Here is a 26,907-nt window from a genome sequence, read left to right as displayed (position 1 = left end):
CATGTCAAAAGGAATACTTTCCACTTAATAAAATCATTAAAAATAACACTATGTGAATGTTGGCATTCTGAGAATTCAGTTGGAGACATAAGTGATAATATTTCTTTCCAAATATTTACTCATTTTCATTCCCAGCTCATTCACACTTTCATCATAACCAATTTACCATATCTTTATTGAAGTCTTCCTCTTTCAGATTCACCCCCTGCTGAATTTCAGCCTCCAGTGGTTCAAGCAATTTTTGTATATCTGAGTTAAACTGCTCCAATTCCTTCAAAGGAATGGAGGCCTAAAAAAAAAAGATAGTGCTAATTTAAATCAAAATTACTTTTTATTAGAAACATAAACCAAATGAAATACATTTATTCAGCCCCCTGTTGCTAAAATAATGACATGCATTATGTTTCCATATTAAAGTTTATGAAGGTTTTGAAATACAACTGGGAAGTGCTCGAGAATGCTTATATGGAAAAACACTTGTCATCAGAGCTGAACATACGTGCAAGAAAATGTGATTCATCATTCCAGAATATCAAAAGAGACAATTTACATATATTTGTCTGTGTTAATTTCTAATATTCTAAGGTTAACTTTTATCATATTTTAGGCATTCTGATAGTATAAAATTTAAGTAAATGTGTCTGTCCAAAATTGCCACATTCATCAATAACAGTAACCTTGGGTAAAATTAGGAAATTTTACCTTATTTTTAGAAAAACAATGTGGCAATCTGCTCACATATTTCAAATGTTATTTTTATGATGGTATAAATTCCTGGTATGCTCTCATAAGACAACACTATTAGCTTGCTTCAGGAATGTTTTCTTAGGTGGCATAAATAAATTCTTATGAATGAAACCCACATATTTTACATACTTTACAACATATTTAAATCGGAAACTGATATTGATTGATCATGGTCTCAACATTCTTAATAATCCTTTGATTTCCTATACAAAACATATGAAAATGCATGAAAAGACATTGGAAATAAAATATGCAAAAGAACAAGTAATCACTCAATTTCTGTTAGTAAACTGTACTTTTACTCTTTTGAGCATTATGTTGTATTTAAATCTGTTAATATTATAACACTAGAAATTATTTTTCACCTGACCAATTTAAAAAACCCACAGATAGCGAAGAAATATAATCTGGATTTCTTCCAGCACTATTTCATGTTATGGAAATAAGAAAATGCCCATGCATTTTTTTGCCCAAGGTTGGGTTAATTTTATGAGGTTTGTTTCCCATCTATTCTTTCCTATCCGTATTACCAGTTATAGCTTGTTACTACCATTTTTAGACGAAAGGTTCTGAGAGAAAATTTGGATTAGTCCTCAAAGAAAAAAAATGAATATTTAAAGGTAATCTGTTAGTAGTGGGAGATTGACTAAACTATTGTTATTCATAAGAGAATAACTATAACATAAAATGTGAACAATGACACATCGTCAATGTTCTTCTCCCTGTCCAGTGAATGGTGTATAGGGTCCTTTAAAAATTGCTATCATAGTAGTATTCCTTTAGATTTTAATGATGCTTTGTCATTTGAAATACCATAAGTTTTGAAAGGGTAGAAACTGGAATACCCCAAATTTAAAGGAGATTACAATCTTTCAGTTATGTTCATACTGCCACAATTCACATGCATATAGTGTCCAAATGTCTTTACAATACCTATTCGTGATACTTTAAATTATGGAATTGTTGTTCACCTTTGCTGATACTCAGTGAGAACAACTCACTGTTTAACATGAATTTATGGCTAGGAAATAAATGCTTAAAGTAACCCTTTTCACCAACTTGATATCAAAATAACACAAGTCTATCTGTGGTTAGATTTACATGTTTTGCTCCACCTGCTTCTTCGCTAGTTCATCATCTGTTCACATACTCAATAGAACAGTTTCAAGGGCTCGGTATGTGGTTCCTGTGACCCTGTCCAAATCCTTTTTCCATAATTAATTGTTTTTCGAAGCCCCGTGTCTTTCACATTGGTACATTTAGCTGTGAACTTACTCTTGATTTCCAGTCTAAATTTCCCAATGGCTAACCCATTTATTGAATTCAATATATCTGGAACTGAACTCATTATCTTTTCTTCACGGTCTATCTGACCCCATTTTACCTAATTTTGTTAAGACCACATTTCGATTCTCAGCCAACCATTCTCAAAACACAAATCATGTTGTTTATGGATACATTCTCTGACCTTGGCTGTCCTTGGATCTAATAGACATCAAATATAAATTAATTGCCTATGATCCACTTTCTTCGTAGTCCCAGTAATATCAAAGATCTCCAAAGAGGTGTCCAATTCCCTTCCTTACCAAACAGCTACATCCAGTGCACAGCAATCAGGTCAATACGGCCCCCAACTTAGCACTGCTGCGATTGTGTTTTGACTGCGCAGGATCCTTACACATCTACTAAAAACAAACAAGGCATAGCCTCCAGAACGATAGTCATCTCTTAATCTTTTCTTGAGGATCTTTCTAGGTTTACTTATGTCTTCCTGATATAGGATTGTTTTTTCGGCCATTAGGTCTCTCTGAGTTATTGTCTCTCAAGATTCTTATAATGCCTCTAATCTAGCAAAGAAAATAAGTTTTTGATTTAAATTCATATATTGAAATTGGGTTTTACACACTAGCTGATGAATCTTAGCCAACATTTGCTTTTATATTTTCTAGAGCATGGAATATTTTATTTGTAACACTGGGGGAAAAAAAGCACATCTACTTCATGTGAATGGTATGAGGATCAAATGTGTTAAATGTTTACCTTATATATAATGAATACTCAGTGAACATCTCTTATCATTGCTTCCCAAAGTCCTATGCAGCTGTGTGATACAAATTAATGCTCAATGTATCTTGCCTCGAATGCTCACCTCTGTATCATAGTCATTGTCTGGTGTTACTATTTTGGAAATGTATCTAAAGAATAAACAATTCTTGGTTTTATGATTTTATTTTCCAAAGTAATTATAGAAAAATAATATCATTTAATTCTAATGTTATCATGGAGAAATTTAGGTGCCAGGTTGGAAAATGAATCAAACTGGAAAGAAAACCTGATGCAACAGCCTATCGTATTATAGAAAATAGTCTGAAGGAAGATGATAATGTGTTTGTGTTTTGTCCTCTGAAGTTTTTTTTTTTTTCTCTGAGACAGGGTTTCTCTGTGTAGCTTTGCACCTTTCCTAGAACTTGCTTTGTAGACCAGGCTGGCGTCGAACTCACAGAGATCTGCCTGCCTCTGCCTCCCGAGTGCTGCGATTAACGGCGTGCATATTTTTATTAGTAGTTATTTGGAGAAATAACTTCAGAATCAGTGAGACAAGATACACTATCTGTTAAAATAGATTTGTTTCCTTATATCTTGAGTTATTTCTGCTATGGAATAGGTACTCCAAAATATTTTTTTTCTAGGAAAGTAAGTAAACGTTACTATAGCACAGTAATGGCATAGCAGAATGAATGTTGTAAGGAGTTTAGTAAGATTTTATATTTGATCTCTGCTTGAGATCAACTCCAGAGTATTTTTCATGGTAGTCAAACTCTCTACCCTGAGCTGTTTGTCTTCCATGATGCACAATTTCCAAACAGAAAATTCCAAAGATCTAATTGGTGCTCTGCAATTCATATGTAAAATATCTCACCAACGGGATAAAAGATACGAAGAGCATGATATCATCATATACAAAAAGTAAAACCCAAATGAAAACAACAAAAAGCTACCAATAATGAAGTGCTAATGTAAAATTACTTTAGGCAATACTACTACAAAAATGAATACATATTCACACAAAGAATAAAAACTTAAACACTTTTTTTGGGGGGGTTGTTTTATTTTTAGCAAAAAGGGCAGTGTCTAGAATTCTTGATGTAAAACTACACTTTGTAAAAGACTACTAGTCTGGTTAGAGATTAAAAACTATGACTATACTTCCAAAATGAATACTCTAAGTGAATAGGTTGAAAGTATTCACAGACTGAACATGAGGCGACATAAAGATAAGTTTAGGATTGGGACTTTCTCAAGCTTTATTAGAAGTAGCAAGTTTTTTATTGCTGAAAATAAATAGACACTAAATAGTGATGCATTAGGTCATATATATATAAATATGGCCATTTTGAAATGAGTATTATCTTAAAATCTGACGCCTCATGATGAAATATATTCTCTGAGTTCAAGCAAAGTGTTCTGACTAGTGTAGCTCAATAGACATATATTGAAAGTTATAAATGCAATTTAAAATGATCTAGTTGCTATACTATAAACAAAAATTGGATAAAATTATTTTATTATGAATAAATACAAGAAATTATCTTCCAATATTTAGCAATATTTTATTTCATTAATATGTTCAAAAGTTTATCTTCTAAACAACAAAAATAATAGTTATATTTTACATTATCTATTTAAAAACAAATATTCACAATGTAGGCATGTTTTATAGTTATACTAAATCTTAATTTAGATTAGTCAATTTTTAATTATCTGTAGACTCTTATTGTTAGTGTAGATTTGTACCCTTTTAGGCATGCCTACTGGTAAGATTTAGTATTCATTATTAGCTATAAAGGTTCATATGGAATACTATCTCATCAATAGTATTCAAAATGAAATTTTCAATAATTTTATTGTGTTACTTATATATTAGTCATAAAGCATCAGTCTCACTCACATGCATTTTATAATGTTCTATTTTTTAGATCATATTTTTTAGCAAAATATTCTAGGTAACGTTTTAGATGTGAGACATTTTAAGTGGATTTTACCTGGAATTTCATTTATTTGTGATCTTAAACAACTTTTTCACTATCTCTTACATATGAATACGATAGTATTATCTAACCAATAACACTTATCCTCAATAGATTTTTCAGTCTTTGAAGTTAGCAATACCTCTTGTATCAGTCTGCATTTTGCATAGCAAATATGATGTCCTTTTTTATATGAAAAGGATGCTTATTATATAAATTACTAGTTTTAAGACTAATTGTACACTGATTTATCATAATCATTTTTACAATTAAGTTGATGATAAATAATCAATCCAACTATTTCAGCTATTGGTAAGAAGAGATCAGCCATTAATATGCATGTGTTTACTACTCTTTATATATAAAAAATTGGAAAAGCCTAATTGTTGCCCTTTATAATTTACCAGTTCTCCATTATTGTATAGCTTTGAATTCTAATGAGGAAGACATTTTTGCTAAGCAGTGAAAGTTTTTAATTCCATGCTTTCATTGTCCTTCATCTTTTTGCGTTATTATGCCAACTATTGGAAGAAATGGATAATATAGTGTCAGGCGGTGGTGGCACACGCCTTTAAACCCAGCACTCAGGAGGCAGAGGCAGGTGGGTCTCTGTGAGTTCAAGGCCAGCCTGGTCTACAGAGCGAGAGCCAAGAAAGGCACAAAGCTACACAGAGAAACCCTGTCTCGAAAAACCAAAAAAAAAAAAAAAAAAAAAGGATAATATGGAAGTTGTTATTGTTTCAAAGCTCAATTAGATCTTGGCATGGTGATGCACACCTGCATTCCAAGTACTTTGGAGGCTGAGATAGAAGAATTGGGATCAGTCAGGGCTACATTATTAAGCCCTGCCTCATAAGACAACAAGAAAAATGTATGAGTAAATAAATAAACTCATAAATAAAGTTCAGCTCATGGTACCAAGTTTATAATTTTAGCTTTTCAAAATCAAATTATGATAAATTGTCTATGGCAGTTGAAGGCAATGGTTGAAAATCATCTTAATTGTCAAATAAAACACTTTTATTTGCTTAAAGAAAATTTGTGATCACAGTAAAAATAGAATCATAATTATGTCACATTATGTTAGACAGTGAACACAAGATATGTTTTAGAATATATAGAAAATAATGCAAATGAAGTTATAATGAAATCAGAGAAGCATATAGTAATTATTACTTTGCACAATTTAATCTTTTACTTACCTTTTTATTTTAAGAACTTTAGCATGACCGTGCAGTTACACAAAAATACATAGAAGATAGAACATAGAAAACTTTAATAAACAGATAAATGGACACAAAAGAAGAGACAGAGAAACTGAGAAAGACAACACTTTGTTTTCCTTGATATTTTAATATTGTTTTAAATTGCTTAACAACTATTAATTGTGCTTTGTTGAAAAGTTGAAGGATTGACGAGACTTAAGGCTCTATTGAAGCTTTGGCATTAATAGTAAATTATATCACAAGCCAGCAAAGAACAAAAAAAACTGAATGAAAGGAAAATCAATTACAAACTGTTTTATTAAATTTTGAAAGCATTTATAATCATTTAGTTATACTTGATTGATAATAAAATATTTGCTTTCTTTTGGTTAAATATTACTTCAGCCTATACATATACAATAGCATAATAATGTATGTGTTTACACAGATAGCATTGTAAACATCTGTTAATTTTGACTGTGGAATCTCAGCCATCATAATAAAAGCACTAGATGGGAACACACACTGGAATCTAAACTGAAAATAAATACTCCAAGTACTACAGTTTAGTTTAAAATTCCTTCAACTCAATCAATATGTTTTTTTGTTTTGCACGTTTGAAATAGTGTTTATCATTGCAACAACTAAACGAGAAATGAAGGAAAAATTAGCTAATAACAATTAGGTGGTTTTAAGGACCACTAACATTTTCCAACAGAGAGAGACTAATGACATGATATGGAGAGTAATTTCAAATATTCCTGTCTATAGAGGAAAGAAAACTTACAAAGATAAACAAGATTCTTTAAAAATCTTTATCATGTTAGAAGAAAGATTACCGAATTAATAATTTATGGGCTTACTGACTTTTTAAATTTAAATTTAAACTATGAGAAAACTTATAAAAATGTTGGATTAAATTATGCAAGGGCCCAAAATAGCATCTTTCACTGGTTGAATTGGTTTGGCAATAGATATGGTAATTTATGGGTATGTACCAACTTATTTTGAATGCTCTATTGATGAAAGTATGGCTAAGTTGTAAAGCTCGCTAGGAGGATTGTCCAATACATTTCTATTAATTTTTAAGTTGATGAAATAAACTTCTGGGTTACCCACTTCATAACTGGTTAAAGAGTGGTTGTATAAGAAATTGGTAGATCAAGTATAATTGGCGACTTTTGTGTTAAGTATTACTGGAAGTACTTCTCTTTTTCCTAACTGTGAGGGTTCAATAGTGCCAAATGAAACAAGAAAGGATTTAACACTAAATTATACTGCAAGGTTTGATGGGGCTAGGTAAATTAAATGTAAAATCACAATATTTTGGAAAACTGTATTTTCAACTTTCTACATTCTATCCTCTCAGGCAATCTGTTTAGGTCATTGTGATTTTAAAAGAAAAAAGTGTACTAAAGTTACCATTTGAAATAAAATTAGATATATTCATGCTAATATACATCAATCATGATAACTTTCTAACATAAACAGAAGTAAGAGATTATGTTGGAAATCAGAAAAAAAACCAGAGTATTCTGAACAAAAGAAGTGAGATCTAAAATTTCTAACCAGGCTGGCTAAGTGTGAGAACTTTGAGACTACAGAGACTGTTTCATAACCTCATATAATTATCTAATAGTCTGTTGTCCAAAAATGACTACTTTTGAATGCACTTACACTAATTGGGAAAATTATTTTTCTTTTTAAGTTACTATAATCAGTAATCAACAAATAGCTTTAATTAGAATAAATACCATGCTAATAAAACCCAAGTAGTTGTATCAAAAGACAGGGTTCACTATATTCAACTACATATCAGCATTCAAAATATTTAAACTAATTATAAGAGATTCATTATCAAAATTTAAATATAATTAACTCTGCTGTCTGGGTAGTCAATTACAAATGTGAAATAGTGTTATTAGAATAGAAATTGTGTAGATTCATTCAATTCTTATTCATTTCAGTCAATTTTAAATAGCATGTGTATTATATAGTTTGAAAATGAACCTGTAATTATCTCTAAAGATATTAATTATAGATACTGTATATTGAACAATATCTTCAGCTTTTCCCTGTAATTTTCATCCACAAACATTTTATTTCTTTGTAGAAACTTAAGTCAAGTATATATTTATATAACATAAATAATTGTTCCTAATTATGCCATTTTTCTGTCAGAAGAGGTGCTATATTAGAAGATGATTGGAAACAGATTGCAGATTGGGGGAAAGATCAGTATATTCATATTAATAAACTGATAACAGAGGTTAAGTTTTAGTTAAAATTACTAAGTCTATGAAATCTTAATTTGATACCCCAGATCATGTAAGCTGTGTTGTTTATTTCACATTGATGTTCAAGAGATACAAAATATCATTCTAATGTGCTATTCAATTACTTGCCACACATAAAACTATGTTTTAAGGAAGTCAAGTGTTTTATTGTGTGTGTGTGGTTTACTCTACATTATATAGAAAACTTGTCACCTGTCTCATTGGTTATCTCAAAACCTATTGTAAATATCTAAAAGTTTCTGATCTGCAGAAAGATTAGTTTTATATCTGCTGATGGTGATTGAATACCAAAAAACCTGACATGTATAATTATTATAGCAATAAAACAATGAATATTTAAACACATGATGTTAGATTGTCCAGATCTAATTTTACTGTTACAATACATATATAGAAACTGCTAGATAAATTTTGGTTATGAGTTTCAAGGTCCATATGGATTTTAAAGAACATGGCGTAAATATATCCTATAGCATATAAGTCTTAGTGAATAACTAAAGACAGGGAAATAAGTTCACTCTTTTTAAATTATTTACTTATTATCCATTTCAGGGCCAATATGTAAATTTTCCAGCACTCAGAAGAATAAAATATTGTAGATATGTAGGAATCATATGTATATATTTTGCAATATTTTTCAATAAAATGAAATAACTGCCTATGTTAATAGGACAGAGCTTTATGAAGTATAGTTCAAACTCTTATGAAAACATTGAAACACGGGAATCATATCTTGATGCATATTTAATTATTGAATTTCATACACAGTCTTTCTTAACCAATCAGTTTGGAATTCTAATTAATCATTTAGTTCCCATCCTAATGGCTCTCAAAGGCAAAATTTCTACTCGTTCCAAATGCTGCTAACTAGATAGTTCTGGAGGTAGGCTCTTCTAGTCCATTTGCATTATTGTCATCCTGAAGCTTGTTAGTAATATAAACTTTCAGGTTTCCCTTCTTTCACTGAACAAGTATCTCTCAGTGTGGAACCTTTGTAATCTGTGTTTTATAATCTCCCAAGTGCATACAAAAATTGGAGAGTTCTCTCTCAATTAACACTTCTTGTGATTTCCATAAATACTCCATTATTTGAAGTCCTCATAGCTCATACAGACTATTGTGATACCTTCCTGTCTCGCTTCCCTAATTCTTGACACTATTCAGTTGTGTTCTCCTCACATACTAGGGCACTAATCTTTCAACAATGCATGAAACAGAACCATTACAAAACCCTCATTGCATGCTAAATTAAGCACAATCTATTAGTCTTGTTGTCATGACCTCTTTATACTGTGTTTTATCATCCACAACTAAGCTTCATGCTCCATACCCTCTATCTCATAAGGAATCTTAATTTACTCTCTACTAAACACTCTATATTGGAGGGTATTTTTTTATTGGCTTAAATTGTTATCTCCTCAAAGCTTTTGGAATGACTGCTAAATTCACTTACCATGAAAATGACTCTAAACCCAGTTTTCATGTATATATCATGAATGTATCAGTAGGTTACTTAAATCCAACACATATGAGCTAACAGTCGCCATAGGACAAAACATTGTGCTCTGAAAATAGTGTATGGCTGATGAAAATTCATCTAGATAGTTCCTTTATTCTCTATTCTATCTTCATTAATTCTTTAAGACCCACCAAAACAATCATTTCTTTAAATGCTAATTCCCCTCCCTTTAGTTGGCTTCTAGAAGAATGAAGAGAAACAGATTTCCTAAGCAACAGTATTAAGAAGTAACTTATATTTGTCTTTCTAATCTCTTTGCTATTCATCTGTTTCATGACACCGTCTGTTCCTAATAGCTTGACAAACATCTTGTGGTTCAACTCAGATACTCTAAAGCAAAGAAAATTAAGCCAAGCTATCACTTCTCTTTTTTTTTTCAAATTTGCCAAGTGTTCTTAAAGGGTGCATGGTTTGATTTTATAATTATGGCCTACTCCCTAAAACTACCATGTCCTTACACTAATCTCAGAATTATTAAGAAATATTTCAGGTTCCCAACGTCTTGAATAATTGATCAATTTAAATAACTAGAAAGAGGTAGCATTTTAGATATTTTAAGTGTTATATTAGGTGTGGTAGAACTTTCTAGTATTTTTAAGTCTATTTGATTACCCTTTAGACTAGTTTTTGCAAAAAAAAATGGCAAAGACATGTCTTCTTAACTCCAGTCCACTCTAGTTGAAACCAGAAAGAGAAAAAATTACTCTTCTTTCCTTTGTTCATCAGTGATTATCTTAGTTCTCAAAATTTAAGAACTAAGCAGTGGCTCAATATATCTAACAAAATAATAATTATTGATATACATTCTTTATCAGCATTTCAAAACTTAATAACAAATATTTTTTTTCTAAATATATACTTCTTATGTCATTTATCCACATGGCAATGTTGAAGTTAAAAGAAGACTGGCATGATCTTTGTGATTTGATATATGCCAAGGATGCCCTGAGATTTAAATTGGAAATATGCCAAATTACACAATTAGTAATATATTTAGCTATATACCAAAGTAATAGGAGAGTTTCAACATAAGAACGTCCTTCTCATCATGCTGCCCCATCCAGGTCCAGTATCAATTGAGAATCCCAGGGCTCACTGTTTTGACTTACAATTTCTTATGATATACAATCTGTGTCAGAAGTATGGAAGTATGCCTTTCACTAGTCATTACTCAACAGAGCATAGAAGAATAATCAGTGACTTCTCATGATAATCTTTGCTGTACTTAATTGTTCTTATAGTTGAATGATAAAAGGCTAGCCTAAAAAGAATTTTTACATTCAGTTCATAATATCCTTCAGTATCAAATGACTTTTGTATTTCCTTCATCACCAAAGATTTGTCATAAGTTATACTTGTTTATGAGAAAATCTACCTAGGGAAGCAACTACAAACTCAAACACGCAAGTAATCTGATTTTGACATCTAATATCATGCTGACACTATCAGAATCCTACTCTACATGCAAAATCATATATATCATTAAATATCTTGGGGATGCAATTTATCGAGCCAAAGATATTGAACTTTCCAGTTCAAAAGTTATATGTTTTTGAACTGACCTACTTTGAAAAATTTAACACCATATACTGCTTGAGCTCAATCATAGAAAGAAAAAAAATTTAAAGGATATAATCTCACCCTATCTAGTAATGCCTCGATTTGATAAATTTGTGTATATATAATATATATATATATATATATATATATATATATAATATATATATATAATTTTGAATCATTCTTTTCGAGGTTCAGGGTAAATTTCCTTTTTGTGGAGACACAAAGGTGCGTAGTGCTACACATGAGCTATAAGTAAAAAGAGGCCTTGAACACTTACATGCAAACATTAAAGTATAATTGTGTTCATTTTCTTATATATCAAATTCCCAGAAATTTTACCTGAAGATATGAATTTATGATTATTTTTAAAAGGACAATTGAAATTCTATTTTTTCTTTTACTTTTGCAACCTTAGGATACACTGCTGTTCCAAGAATAGTCACTGCAGAGTCTGCGTGGATATTTGAACTTTGTTACATTTCAGATTTTTCTGTGACAGCCATGCTGGTAAAAGCAATTTAAATCTCATTGTGCTGAAGGTCTATCATTTTGAAGACTATGGCCTTCTATAAAGATCACTTTAAATTTAATTTTTTACCAAGAAATATATCTTTGTTGCATGCTACTCTACAATGTGGATTTTTACTCAAATAAATAAACCTTTATTGAAAAAATAACTGGAAAATGTAACTACCTTATACAAAGACATAGACATTTAGAGATATTGCCTATCTCCAGATTGTTGACAAAGTTAGCATTGTTTCCTACTAGAGTTATTAGTGGTTTTTGAAAATTTCCTTGCACAGGTTTTAGTATTAAGCATAATTTTATGATTGCAATTTGTTTGGTTTTGTGTTTATAAGCAGATATTTTAAGCAAATATTTTTACACCCTTGCATCTGCACAATTCCCAGCAAAATGGAAACTCAATATTATTACTTGGCACAATAAATATAAAAGTAATCAGACATATTCTATATCTGTAAGTTTAGTTTTATCATGATAAAGCTTAATTATCTTTCCATAACAGTATCAACTTTATATCTGGTCATTTTTGTAATTAAGAGTAAACAGGAATACTCGGTGAAATAAAATTTGATTGCTTTATCAATATATGTGTTAACTATTGATTTGGAATAACTTAGGTTTTACTTGGAAGGATGAATAACAGCTGAGATTTCAATGTCCAATTTGATCCATGATGTGCAAATTAGTACTCATAAGTTCAGGCAAAATATAAAAAAAATACTTTGAAATCTTGGTTAAGAATCTCACTTAGAGAAAGGTATTAAGTTTATTGTGGAGGATGAACTCTCCCTTTTTTCAATGTAGTATCTAGGAGCCACATTCTCATAGCATAATTTACCTAAAAGTACATCCACATATTCTTTTGAATATCCTGTAGCTTAGGAGTTTATCAAAATTGTATATTCTTGATGGGAACAACATAAAACTGAGTGACACATTAACACAATAGCATTTTTGGTTATTGAAATAAAAACCCTCACTTACTTTTGTTAACTACACCATGAATATAATCAGAAGTAATGGCAATTGCTATTTAAGCAGCAGAGTACAATCTTTAAAAAGTATGCACACACAAAAAAATTTAAGAGCCTGTCTTATGTTTTTTCAAGTTATGCACTGCATATTTTGGGAAAGTCAATTTTTAGGATAATTGATGGTACAAATTATTTATAATTTCTGATACTACATTTTATATATTTTGAATAATACCTAAATACATGTGTACATATGTATATATGTATTCTGACTTATTGCAATGCCTTAGAAACTTTAGCAATTATAAATATATATATATATAAAATTTGATGACCATATTGATGAAAATAGTTATTAACACATTCTCCAAATTTTCCACAAATCAACAAATAGGCAAATCATCAGATATACTTCATCTCTGTGTGTTTAGTTTTACTTTGATGATAAAGTATAGATATCATTTCAGAACCCTAACACAATGTCAATACCATATCTGGCAATTTTTATTAATTAAGAGAAATAAGGAAAAACTTAAATTGTTTTATCAATACATATTTCTTTTCTCAGTTATATTGATTCCATGACTTAACTATATTTATAAATATGTGCTTCTTTTATACATATTTTATATTTGCATGTGTTCCATATTATATTGAAAGAATGTATCAGACTACATTGGATACATTTTCAAATAATTTCTTGCATTTCAAATCTTCACCAAAACATTGACATTCTATAATCCTGTATTTACATATTTTGGCATACTGCTTGAGAGTTTTTTATATCCATTACATGTTATATAAATATGAAGATTATCATGCAAAAAACCATACTCTTCAGTTCTTCATTAAATAGAATAGAGATAAATAGGCATACAAAACTACAGAAATAATTGAATTTAAGTTTCACACTCATTTGCTTTCATGGCTTGAGCATTTCAGCATAACCAAATGGATTTTGTCACAGTATTTGCAATTAGCATGAACAAATTATATACACATATGTGCATAACAAGTAAAGAGGTACAAAGATCCTAGATCATGCAGATGTACAAGGCCTCACGGTGGATATTTGATATGCATTACACATGAGCAATATTATATTTAGAAAAATTATTTCAGTAGTGCTTAGTATAGATAGATGTCTTTTTGTGCTTTTTCTTTTTCTTTTTTTTTTTTTTGACCTGTGGCATGCTCTGTTACTTTATTGTAGGTGATCCCTGAAAGTACAAATGTAAACCATTGCAGGGTGCAAGTTCTAGCATAGCTGTGGCAGGAAAAAGTGTGACAGACAGAAAGCTATAGAGAAAGGAAGAGAGAGATTTATCTCCGTGATAGTCAGTGGTAAATTTTCCTTAAGTGTATTTTGGCCTTCTTACTCCTTTTGAAAACCTTGTTGTGGGGATTTCTTGATCCCTTCAGAGTACTGCATAACCTTCTCAAGAGATCATTTAGCACAAGTTTCCACCTTGGAGTACATCTTCCTACCTTTCCAGTCTTAATTCTGTGAGAAATGGCTGCAAATCGACGGTTGAGCTCGGAGATTTGAGGCTCTACTATTTTCCTACAGTGGTCACCTCTGTTTGCCATCAAGTTCGCTGCTTGGTCACGTGTGGAGTCCACCTTTGGGCGGATGTCGTTCATTTCGGCCTTTAAACGCTATATTCCATGAGCAAGAAAGAGGGCTTTAAGTTAGTAATCAAAGTTGGAGCAGTGACAGAGGAAGAGAGAGAGATGGAGGGAGAGGCAGAGGAGAAAAGGGAGAGGAAGACATGACAAGGAGAAAAGTGGGCATATATGCAGAAGAATAGAGTGAAATAATAAAACCAATTTCAATAAGAGTGATGTAGAATGAATCTGTGTAGTAGAAAAAATACTACCATAGTGTTCTTAAGCTTCATATATATATATATATATATATATATATATATATATATATATATATATATATATATATATATAAAATCTTTAATCTGTCTACTTGGTCTAAGGAAGGATAATGTAAAATGCCCTAGCTTCTAGTTATTGTCTGGAAACAAGCTTATTATTATTCATTTAGTCTTATTTTACATTATCCTTACTCGAATTAATAGTTATGGCACCACTGAATTATGTGCTCAGGAGGGAAAATACCCAATGCACATGTTTATATAGTTTTCTGTTACTTCTGAGATCTTCTTTCTTTTCTTGAATATCATGGAAAAGGTTGATTCTCTAGTACATAAATATTCTGCATTGCTTATAAAAGGAGAAGTGCTGCATATAAACCAAGCAGCCAAAGGGCCCATATGTCAAATATCCATTTTATATTATATCAAAATCTTTGCATAAACTTTACTTTCATTATAATCAATTATGAAATAAAACTACAGATTATAACACAAATCCATATCAAGATATAATCCAGATAATGAGGTAAATATGTTTATGAGATATCCTAGAATGTCTTTAGTACTTTATTAAAAATGACAAATTCCATGGCACAAAAACAGAAAATAAGAGCTGATTTTGGTGGTGTACAGCTGTGAATCCAACAGTCTTGAAAGACTGACAGGAAGTTTGTAAATTAAAAGATAATATGTGTTACATAATGACTTCAAGTTACCAGCTTGAATAATTTAGGAAGATACTGCTTCAAAAATGAATAACCTACAAAGTGAGATCCAGGAGAGGCACCAAAATTACACAGAGAATCCCTGTATCAAAAAACCCGGAAGAAAAAAAAAAAAAAGAAGCCTGCCATGGCCATAGTTTAAAAATAAAAATAAAAATAAAAAGTATAACCAAAATAAAGACAGAAATGATAATAATAGCTAAAATTAAACAGTAAAATAATCACACATTAATGAAAACTTCACTCAGGGCGCGGTGGCTCACGCCTTTAATCCCAGCGCTCAGGAGGCAGAAGCAGGCTGATCTCTGTGAGTTAGAGGCCAGCCTGGTCTACAGAGTGAGATCCAGGACAGGCACCAAAAAAAAAAAAAAACCTTCAACCAAAAACATAGTCAATTATTAATTTAAATAAGGTCTGTAAAAAAATGAAGTCTTTTAAATTGATTTAGAAATGAAATAACATCGATTAGAGATAAAGTGTCAAGAAGATACATTTTCACTTCATATATCTTGTAGAAATCATGTTTTAAAGTAAAGTTTAAGATGATCTTGTGACATAGAACATAGGATGCCCAGACAATAAGTTTAAATATGAGATATCTTATTGTAAAATACTGTGTCTATTTATATGTGTATTATATAAAACTTGGTTTATATAAGTTGATGATAATGAACATTACCATGTTGACTATTTCTTATTCAAAATGCTTTAGAAAGTACTTTATACTTTAGATTTTAGAATACATGAACATGTACAATGTGCTATCTTAATGTTTGGCCAAAGAACAAACAAAAAATTAATTTATATTTCATAAACAACTATACATTTAGCTTAAAGTTAATTTTGTGTAATATTTTAGAATAATTTTGTACATGAAACAGTGTTGCATGGTATGGTATATTCTACTGTGGAATGATGTAAGTATTTAAAAATCTCAGAGTTTGGAGCACTCTGAACTTAGTGATTTTTAGATCAGAGACACTGAATCTACTCTAAGATTGGTATTTGGCACTAGTAGATAAAAAAATAGTATTTAATGTGGGATATGTAAATGGACAAGAAACTGTTCATGAAACATGCAAGAATACTGACATTAAAATAAGAATGATTTTAAAGTATGACAGAAAAATAAATCCTTTTAATCCTTTGTGAGCTGAGATTGAGTATACAAAGGTCAGATATGAACTTGGACAAATATCCAAATTATAGAACTCTACAATGTCATTACTTCTTATAAAAGGAGGAAAATATAAAGAAATGGAGATAGCAAAATAGGAAAGAAAAAGATGAATGATCAAAAGAAGGAAGCAACATAGATAGAAAGGAAAGAAATAGAGAGGGCTATGCTTTTTTATTAAAGTCTTTGGTATTTCGTAGTTTAAACATGATTGTCATAACTTGTGCAGTTTGAAAACTACTTCTCATAATATTTTATTTGCTACCTTAAGAATGTCTTCCTTTTGTTGTGGTTTCTTTTTTTCAGATTCATCCAAAAGTTCATCTGTGTGAATGATCCACTTTGTGATGTGTTGCACATTCTGATCAAAGGTTTCCATGTGTTTCTGGTATTCCTGAATTGTATAGAAACATACCATGTTATTGGTTAGACAAAATTCTTAAAACATTTGTTCTATTTTATAAAAAGAAAAAATGTAGTATTTAAATTTTCTTTAAGTAACATATCAAAAATAGAAAACAGTGTTAAGTATAGACAAATATCTTAGAATTATATTCTAGTATATCAGTATGTATAGAGTGTACTTGAATTTGCAAATACAAATATCATTCCTGAATTATTATTTTCTTTTTTGATGTTGTTTTTTTTGTTGTTGTTGTTTTGTTTGCTTGTTTGTTGACAAAGAGGAGTGGAAAAGGCTTCTGCCTCTTTTCTTACCAACAAAAGATTTAGCCATTCTTCTGCTCTGGAGGTGACAGCTATCCAGTTACTATTCAGAAGACTCAGTTTGTCTTCCACCAAAGTTTCCTTCTTGCCCAACACCGTTTTCAAAGCCTCTCCTAGTTCTGTGACACTCTTCAAGTGAGCCTTCTGCTTCTCAATCTCTTTCTGAGTAGCCTGTAGGAAAAAATTAACATTAAGCTTCAAGTAAAACACCATATTTACCATTAAAGTTCGTGAAAGGGTTGGGAGTTTGGTTGCTATGCAAAGATTATGTAGGGTCATAAACCTACAACCATGTGTTTATGAACCATGAAATCTTCCTGTATATATTGTAACTTCATTACTGGTTATATAGGATGCATATTGTTATACAAATGTGATTGATTTATTAATCATAATTATTCATGTTTAATAACTAAACCTACAGACATTTAATTAAATATTGTATGTTTATTAATTTGATCATGCATTAGCTAATGGCAGACAATTTAAGACTCATTTACAAATAAATACTTATTTTTAGAAGATTAAACAACTATGATTCTATTATTTTTCTACAGCAATATATTCAGCCTTTTGGGGACAAATATTTTTGATACCTCATTAAATTTAATGAAACCTTCTCATAATGTTTTCTAAAGTATAAAATAAAAACGCACAAAACATACAAAGAAAAGTCATTAATAAAATGAATCCAATGTCTTAATAACCAAATCCAATGTCAAAACAAGACAAAATTGCTGAGGAATAGCAATAATAAATCAGCATAAGTTCACAAGTAGAATAAAAAAAATTATGCGTGAACCATAGAAGTGTTCTATGTAAAGAAGATATCTCTATCAGACAGGAAATTTCTCAGTCCTAGCTGTTCTCTGAATGTACTTTCTGTCTATGTAATACACTAGAATTCCTTATAGTGATCTTTCTCCACACTATCACTCTTGGTCCTTTAGTACAGCTTTTGTTAGGTCTCATAGAAACCCAGACAAATGGCTAACTGTGGTGCCTATTAACATATTAAATCAGACACTGTTCACCAGGCTCTCAGCCACTACTAATTTCAGAGTCCTGGCTCCCCATCACTTCCCACACCTACCCTCTACCCTAATCGTCTCTAGCCTCTAAGTTTTCCTTCCTTTTCCCTATCTTCTCTTTGCTATATAACCTCAGTGATTTTGGCTACTTCTCTCTTGGTTCACAGTCCACTCTTGGTTCTCTTTGCCCTCCTCTCTTTTCTCTTCTTCTTTCACTGTCCCCCTATGGTGATATTTTATTTGTGCTGAAATGTGATTTTATTTGTATGTTAATAAACAAAGTTGCCTGGGGATCAGAGCTAAAAGAGAGCCATTTAGCAGAAGTCCAGTGGTGGTGGCACACACCCTTAATCCAATCACATGTCAGGCAGAGTCTCTGTGTGTTCAAGGACACAGCCAAGTGGTGACACGAACTTTTATTCCCAGTACAAACCAAAGAGACCTGGAGGTCTGTATAGACAGGTAGTGACAAGGAAGTCATGTGGTTGGGTTTAGAGCCAATGAGAAGGCAGAACAGAAAGGCAATAAAAAGACAAGTTAGCCGGGCAGTGGTGGTGCAGGTCTTTAATACCAGCACTTGAGAGGCAGAGGCAGGCAGATCTCTGTGAGTTCGAGGGTAATCTGGTCTACAGAGTGAGTTCCAGGAAATGAGCAAAGCTACACAGAGAAACCCTGTCTCGAAAGAGAGAGAGAGAGAGAGAGAGAGAGAGAGAGAGAGAGAGAGAGAGAGAGAGAGAGAGAGAGAAAAGTTAGACATTAGAAGCTCTCTCTGAGGAGAAAGATGGCAGTGAGTGGTAAGCTAAAGGCTATTTGCTAGTGCTCTGATTGCTTAGACTTTTAACTCTGTATTTGGCTCTGTGTTTCTTATTTAATAAGACCATTTAGAATTTCGTCTACATCCCCCTCTTTTTTTTTCTTTCATGGTGCAGTCTATTCTGTTGGCCATTTTCAATTGGACTCTTCTGAATGCCTGTAGATGTGCTCTCCCTCATATTTATATTAAATCCCCCTCAACTACACCTAGGAACATTCATATCCTTAATTTTATTCAGATTTATTTTTTGATTCTTTCTTTGAACACCAAATCAACAGAAAGAGTAAATATGTTATAAAACACTGAACAATTAATTATGCAACAAATAATCATTTTCATCTATGAATTTTTATATTTGTGTTTCTCTTCTCACTTTAACATTAAAATACTGGTACTGAGGTGACTTGTGCCTGATTAATCTCCCTGCTATGACAGAAATGATTACTTATACTGTAGGTACTATTTGTTGTACATAAGTGAGACTAGCATTTCATAAAATCCATTTGTTCGGATATCAATCTTGAGTGTTTATTGTATTCCTCTTATACTCCAGACACTATTGTAGAATTGCCACATATAATACTATTAAATGTCTTTTGGAATATGAAAGTAGCAGGTTTGGGCAGACATAGCTCATTTAGAAATGAATAGATATGGACTAGATTTCAACTCTTTAAAAAAAATCTGTATACTAGCAGCTAAAATATATACTTTACAAACACAGAAGTTGGCTATTGTTGTTCTAGGTATAAAAGATAAAATGATATAGATGAAAAGATTGTTCCTGCTTTTATACTCAATTATACTTAGGGATTTTGTTGGTTGGTTTGTTTTCTTTTCCCTCAAATTGTAATGTGTAAGCTCCTTATATTGATTTTAAGGTGAGGAAAAAGTAAGATTATATTCACTATGTAATATTTTGACCTATATGATAATTGTATATACTTTTGGAGACATAAGAACAGTGAAATTGGAACTGCATAGGTGATAGCAATGGGTTCATGATGCAGCACAAAATGTTTAGCATGAGTGCGGTGAGCTGCAAGAATATATTATAGAGTTTCAGCAGTAAACAATAAAGTACACCTTGATTGACAAAGGAGTCCTTCAAGAGGGAAGCCATTTATCATGGAATATTTGGTGTTATTTGGTTTAATATATATCAGTTATCTTCTGCTATGAAATTCTTGTGTGCTCATATACTGCTAGGCCATATGGCAAACAGAAGAAACAGCTCTGACCTATTTCTGATCAACTACGTAACACTCCTACAGAGCCTAGGAGATAGGCAGACTGTAGATGCATAGCTTTTTTCTTGTGCAAATGAAACTCAGACCATCTCTTTCCCTCAGGCCTAGTAGCATTGCAGAGCTATTGACTCAGGACAATAGGGCTTTTTGCACAACCAAGTGCAATAAAGACTGGAGCAGAATTCCTGGTGAGAGCAGAGTCCTGTGGTCAGAGAGGCAGGGAAAATGCAGAGTTTTTGTAGAGTGTGGCTCAGGGCTAGAGGTGAGGAGCAAGGAAAAGTTTCTGAAGACTGTAAGTGGATTTGAATCAGGTCAGGCGAGGAGAAGAAGGAGGAAAGATGGAGGATGAAAGAACAGGGGATGAAGATGAGATCAAAAGCATAAGGGCTTTAGTTATTACTAGGGCTATGAGGGGATAGAAAAAGAAGGGACAGAGAGGAGCTGAATGTGAGGATGGAGCTGAAGCATACAGATAGAATTTTGTCTTAGAGAAAGTGTACAGATGAACAAGCATGGTATACATAGATGCTTTTTCCTCAGATAACCCTACGCTGGACGTAGCATCTTCGCCAGGACTCTGGGAAGGATTTTCTCAGGGAAGACCCCTGGGAAAATTCTGATACATGAGCAGAATTCTACTGAAATAATAATTTCTCCAAATGTTAACATTTTGATGGATAAAATATATGAGCAGGTAGATGCAGAAATATTAAGAACTAAGTTTGACAATTTCCAGTAAACAAATATATTATTACTTATCTATAAAAATAGTTAAAAGCTACTGTGCTTTCATTACCATGGTAGAATTGGTATAACCGATTAATTTATTCTTATGAAAATTTGCAACATATTCATGGACAATGTGAAAAATGCGTTCATATCAATTCCTCATAGGTACTAGTGAAGGTGATTTTAGAAATGGTGAGGTACATACACTAAAGTGAATACACTAAGACGTGAATTTACTTTTTGATGGGAAATACTACTCTGTTGGTTTCTGTTGATACTCTTTTTTTCTTAACTTTATGCTTATAAAAGGTATTGGAATAATTATCTAATTTCACAGAAGCAAACATATAGGCACTATTCTCCAGGAGTACAAGACAGGACTCGTTTGGGCTTGAAAATATCCTACTGTCTTAATTACATGCTTTCCCAAGTTTTCAATGCCTCTGTAAGTTTTCCTGAAATTTCTCCATGACAATTATTCTAAGGATAACGTCTATATATAATGGCACAGTACACTCATTCAATCCTTTTAAAACAGTTTCTTAAGGGCAGTCTTCTTGCAGTTTATATCTATACCTAACCACACATTTATGTAAATATGTACTTTACAGGCATTTATTATATTATAATTCTCTTTGTTAGGATATTGGAGTAATTTTATTTTAGGCATTATTTATATCTTATTCACTAAAATATGTATGATGGATTGCTTAATAGGCTTATAAAAGATATCTTAAAATGTTGGGCAATACAAGTGTATGTGTAACTATCCTAGCATTTCTGATCATGAGAAACTGGGCAATTGAAACAAAATTAAAAGATGGAAATTTATTGCATTGGGATTTTTAAATTTTAATTTTATATGTCAATCTATATTTAACTTTAAATTAATTGTGTAGGTGTGCTGTGCTCTTCAAGAGTGCATAATATAGTCTACTATGCTTTACACATGATGGAACTTTCTATTAATTACTTTTTGAGACCTTGCATATTATCATGGCTTAAATTGTAGGACTTATTTTACTCTTAGACTGTGCAACAGAATAATATAATGATAAATTAAGGAATAATATAAAGCATTAAATATTGGATTTTATAGCAATGTGTATTGAGATTTTATTAATCATGCATCATCTATTAAAGATTTTCATGAACGCAGAATGTGCAGAACAGAAATTATAGCCATAACTCTAATGACAGTGAATAGTGACTTCAATGGCATTTAACAGATGTTCTATTTTCTAAGTAACAGCTGTTTGATGCATTCATTGTACCAAGTTAATGATCTGCTAGTGGTATTTCACTTCACAGATAAATTACTATGCTCTCTTTTAAAAAGATATGTAATTTTTCATGAGAATGATAGTGTAACAGATTTTAGAAATAAGAAATAGTTTTCATACTATTGTATTTAAGAGGGTGATGAGATGAGGGAACTATTCCTACAAACTAGGAAAGAAATTAGATTTCTTTAAACAGTGAAAGAGATTTGTTTTTTTTTTAAACAAAGTATATAATTAACAGATTTGGATGTATATCCCATCAGACTGCTTTAAATTCATGTATCTTATATAAGTGATATTTTCCAGTGGTGCTCAACAGTGCAGAATATTATGGTGCTAGCTACATTTGGGCAGACCAATTAAATGAAAGACTCCAAGAAGGAGTCCACTCATTTGTATATATTGCAACTTCCCCAGGTAGTTTCTACATGTAGCTAAGAAAACATTGTCAAACAGAAAGACATTTTGAGCTGAGATTTTATTGAGTAGTACTAAGCAGTACATTTTATAATTGAAGTGGCAAGAAAAAGGTAATTTAGGAAACTAGTAATTGTCCTTTATGTTGAATTTTGTAAATACTTATCCCTGAAATAAAAGTGAAAAGTAAAATAAGTTGTTCCATAGGTAGCTATGTAAACACTGCCAGAACCAGAGCCAAAAGAAACTCCATTTCCCCAAATTCTTGTGGCAGTTAGACTTTTGCCAACATTCCTTAGGAACTTGTGAAGCAGGTCCCCCCCCTACCAAAAGGGGCCATTTCTCTTATCACCAGCAGAAGGGACAAATGGCTATCTGTAGTGACTATTAGCATACCAAAGAGCATGCTGGCCCAGGCTCTTTCTGTATCACAAGTAACTCTTACACATTTCATAATCCATACTACTAGCATCCTGGCTCCTCTCAGCTCTTCTTCTCTCTCCTTCCACTCTACCCTAAATGCAGCTCAAGAGCTTCTATCTCCCAGCTACTCCTTCTTCTTCATAGCCCTGCTATATTAGTTATGCTTCCTCTTTTCTCTTCCTGTTTTGTGCCTCTCTCTTTTGTCCAGTCTTCATCATTTTTGCTGTATCCTCTTTGTCTTCCTCTCAGTCTCTCTCTTTCTCTTCCTCATTCTATCTCTCAGGAACAGTCTGGTGGCCATGTTCAATCTAGCACTTTCTGTCTATGCTCTGGAATCTTCTACATGTTTCTGGCTGTTCTCTTTCTCATATCTACAGTGTCATTAGTATCAGTTATTTTGCACTTTTTAATATGCTAAATATAATTCAATGTTTTCTCTTATTGATTCTGTCAGAGAAGTCTTTCTATAAAACAATGTAAATGTACATTGCAAAGAAACTAATGGAACCAAAATAGCACAGGACAAGGATACTTTAGGGAATCATGCTTAACTCCTAGTTTTTAGATGGCACTATGAGTTTAGGGAGCTTTTTAAAATGACTCAGATATTTTCAATAATTACACTAAATTAGAATAAATAAAATCTGTTAGTGGTTAAATCAGAAAATTACATAAAATAAACTTTGTTAGAGCTGTTACTTTCTAAAAATCATAATCATAAGTAAATGCCTATTTATTCACACAAATATTTACTTTCATGTGTCTCAGCTAAGATGCTAAGCAAATTTGTTCATTAATGAGATACTTAGAATTGATTTTCTTATATACAACTAATCAGATTTGTTTTTTAAAGCATTAAAATATTATTTGATGACTGAGCAAAGTGCTGCTTACCTGTAATCCCAGCATTTGGGAGGCTAAGGCAGAAGGATCATGTATTTAAAGCTACAGCGTATAGAAGACCATGCTGACTATAGAAGAGTGAATTCAAAAAAATAAAAGGAAGACATAACTGCTTCTAAGGGGTTGAAGTTTTTATTATAGATAAAAGCAAGAAAACAAGCAGAGGTAGAGACATCTGAGAGAGTTCTGAGTGAACATGCCTGGCAAACTGGATCAATCAATGTGAGGAGGGGCAGGAGGAGAGGGGGAAAGTCAGAAGACCAAGAGGCCAGGAGGCCAAGAGACCAAAAAGGCAAAAGGGCCACATAGCCAATGTAGTCAAACAGGTTATATAGGAACAGAGGAGCTGTTGAGATGGGCAGCCCAGCCCAGCTTAGTTCCTAAGCTGGAGACTTCAGGGTAGGGGTTGGGGTATGCCAGCCAGGATGATGCTGTAACTGGGAGTGACTAAGGGATGCTGGGAGGACCCAGCAGCTTTGATATATCAATAGGTACCTCACCTTTGTCTAGTACAGTTTCTGACAAGAAAGTACATTAACTGTGAATGAACTAAGGAGATGGCATGAAGACTCAGTCTGTGGCCATAACTCCAGATTATTCAAACCTCCTGTAACTTTGAGAACTTACCAAAAAGATATTGTGATGTGGAATTTTAATGTGTTTTGTTTTGGTTTGATTTTTGTTTGTTTGTTTGTGAAGTTAATGCAAATTACACTTCTTTAGAAAACCGAGGAAAAATCTTTATGAGGATTCTAAAATATATTTGTTATAACTTTAAATTTTCTCTTGCTTATAAGATGCAACTAGTTGAGTTTCAAATTACTTTCATGTGTAGATCTTGTTCTTTGTGCATCATTATAGAAATCATCTACATTTCAGGGCTTCTCCCTTGTCAGAGTCTGTTTTACATTCTCCCATAAGTCACATGATGAAGTTCCAAATGCCAGTACTTCAGAGTATGACTCTATAGCAATAGAAAATTTACTGAGGCAACTGTTATAATATCATAGTGATAATGAATCTATGTGACTAGTGTCATTATAAGAAGATTAATTTGGTTTTCAGATATGTCCATAGATGAGACTAATGTGAAGATCAAGAAGTACAACTACTAACAAATTTCCTGACTACTAATCTTGGATCATTAGTCTCCAGAACTATGGAAAGTAAGTTCCACATTTCAAGCTCCTGCTTTGTATAGTCTCCTAAGGAAGTCCTGGCCATCGATTGAAACTGATCATTTTGAAAGCAGCAATGAAGATATATCTGTGATAATAAGAGATTACAGAAAATAAATTCTGGATAGTATTCACGAATCCCTTAAAGGTAACTTCCACACTTTATGATATTTCATACAGAAAAGAGTAAAAATATTTAGTTTGAATAGAATCAACTAACCTGCCAATTTCTGAACAGAAACAGAAGAGGAGTGACTGGAGGGAGGAGATGGAATGGGGTGGGAGAAAGGATGGGAAGAGAGGAGGCAGGGTAAATGGATCAGATTATAAAATAAAAAAAAATTAGAAACTGCACCCTGAGATATATATATATATATATTTGATTTGGGTTGTTTTATGGAGACTCATAATAGAAGCTGTTAGACGCTGATAGATAATGTTTTATAGGTTTGCAGGTTATGTGGACTTTTTTTTCTCATTCTTTAGTTATTGAAGTAAAATGCCATTAAGATACTGCATTAGCCAAGATAGTCATCTTTCAAAATGCATTCTTTCTGTATTCATTTCAGTGCAAGGTCGTTTAAACAGGGTGCAACATTGCTCATCTAATGTCCGTATTTTGTTACCAACTCTGGTAAATAGATCAGGCTATATTAGTTCTGGCAAATGAAATGAGAGCAAGAATAATGCATGGAGCTCTTACCATTCATCATTGAGAGAGAACTAGTGTTCTCCATTTCATTATCTTCCTTATTGTGGGTGAAATTGAAAACTTAGCAGTAGTGAGCAAGTTTTATGATAAGAATAGAAACAACCAAAGATTTTGAAAAGATAGAGCAAAGATGACCCAAGGCCTGTGGGTGACTTCTTATATCAACGATACTTCCTTTACCCTGAACTGGTGACCTTGTTTGAGATAAAACCTCATCTTTATCTTCTCTGAAACCTTGCATCTTGGCCGATTTTTATAGTAGCCTAGATTGTACCTAAACATATAATTATTGATTTAATTGAAACAAATGTATAGAATGTCATTATATGATAGAATGTAAAGGGGAAAATGAGACCAGTTCAATTTTTAGTCTATATTTTCTGGTTTTTCCTTATCATAATAATCTCACATACTCTATGACCTTAAAATAAGAGCTGTAACTCTAAAGAACCATTCTTAGTCGAGAGAAAAGGAATGTAATCCACCACTATTTTTCTCAAAATTTTATAATTACACGTTCTCTAAATTTTCACAAGGAGAGATGATATTAAGTGTGGCAACATATCATCCTAAGTTTTTACATATTATACTTTTTTCAAATTAAGAAATATTTAGTCTCACTAAATTAAAAATAAGTGCAAATATCTTAGATAGATAATTAACTCAGTCAAATACTCATTAATTTAAAGAAAAGAGAGTGACTATGCTTTGTAAATGGCCCAAATGCCTTGGCAAAATCTGAGGTGAGCATATGCTATTAATACCAGCTCCATCAGCTACTTCCTTTTT

At 32.1% G+C, this 26,907-nt stretch overlaps 1 protein-coding gene across 10 annotated transcripts in view; it reads right to left on the bottom strand.

Annotated features, from left to right (window-relative positions):
• Window positions 1–26,907, bottom strand: part of Dmd (dystrophin) — a 2,242,690-nt gene that overhangs the window by 1,227,331 nt on the left and 988,452 nt on the right. For all 10 annotated transcript variants that reach the window (XM_052732199.1, XM_052732319.1, XM_052732309.1 and 7 more), the window contains 4 exons: window positions 17,370–17,549; window positions 16,918–17,046; window positions 14,350–14,520; window positions 167–289 (listed from right to left, as the gene is read on the bottom strand). In XM_052732199.1, the coding sequence (XP_052588159.1) occupies window positions 167–289; window positions 14,350–14,520; window positions 16,918–17,046; window positions 17,370–17,549 (603 nt within the window). The remainder of the gene's footprint in view (window positions 1–166; window positions 290–14,349; window positions 14,521–16,917; window positions 17,047–17,369; window positions 17,550–26,907) is intronic.

This window comes from Peromyscus californicus, unplaced genomic scaffold, assembly GCF_007827085.1.
Source record: "Peromyscus californicus insignis strain IS unplaced genomic scaffold, ASM782708v3 Scaffold_10__1_contigs__length_136768540, whole genome shotgun sequence".
Lineage (NCBI taxonomy): Eukaryota > Metazoa > Chordata > Mammalia > Rodentia > Cricetidae > Peromyscus > Peromyscus californicus.
This window is presented reverse-complemented; position numbering and strand designations above follow the sequence as displayed.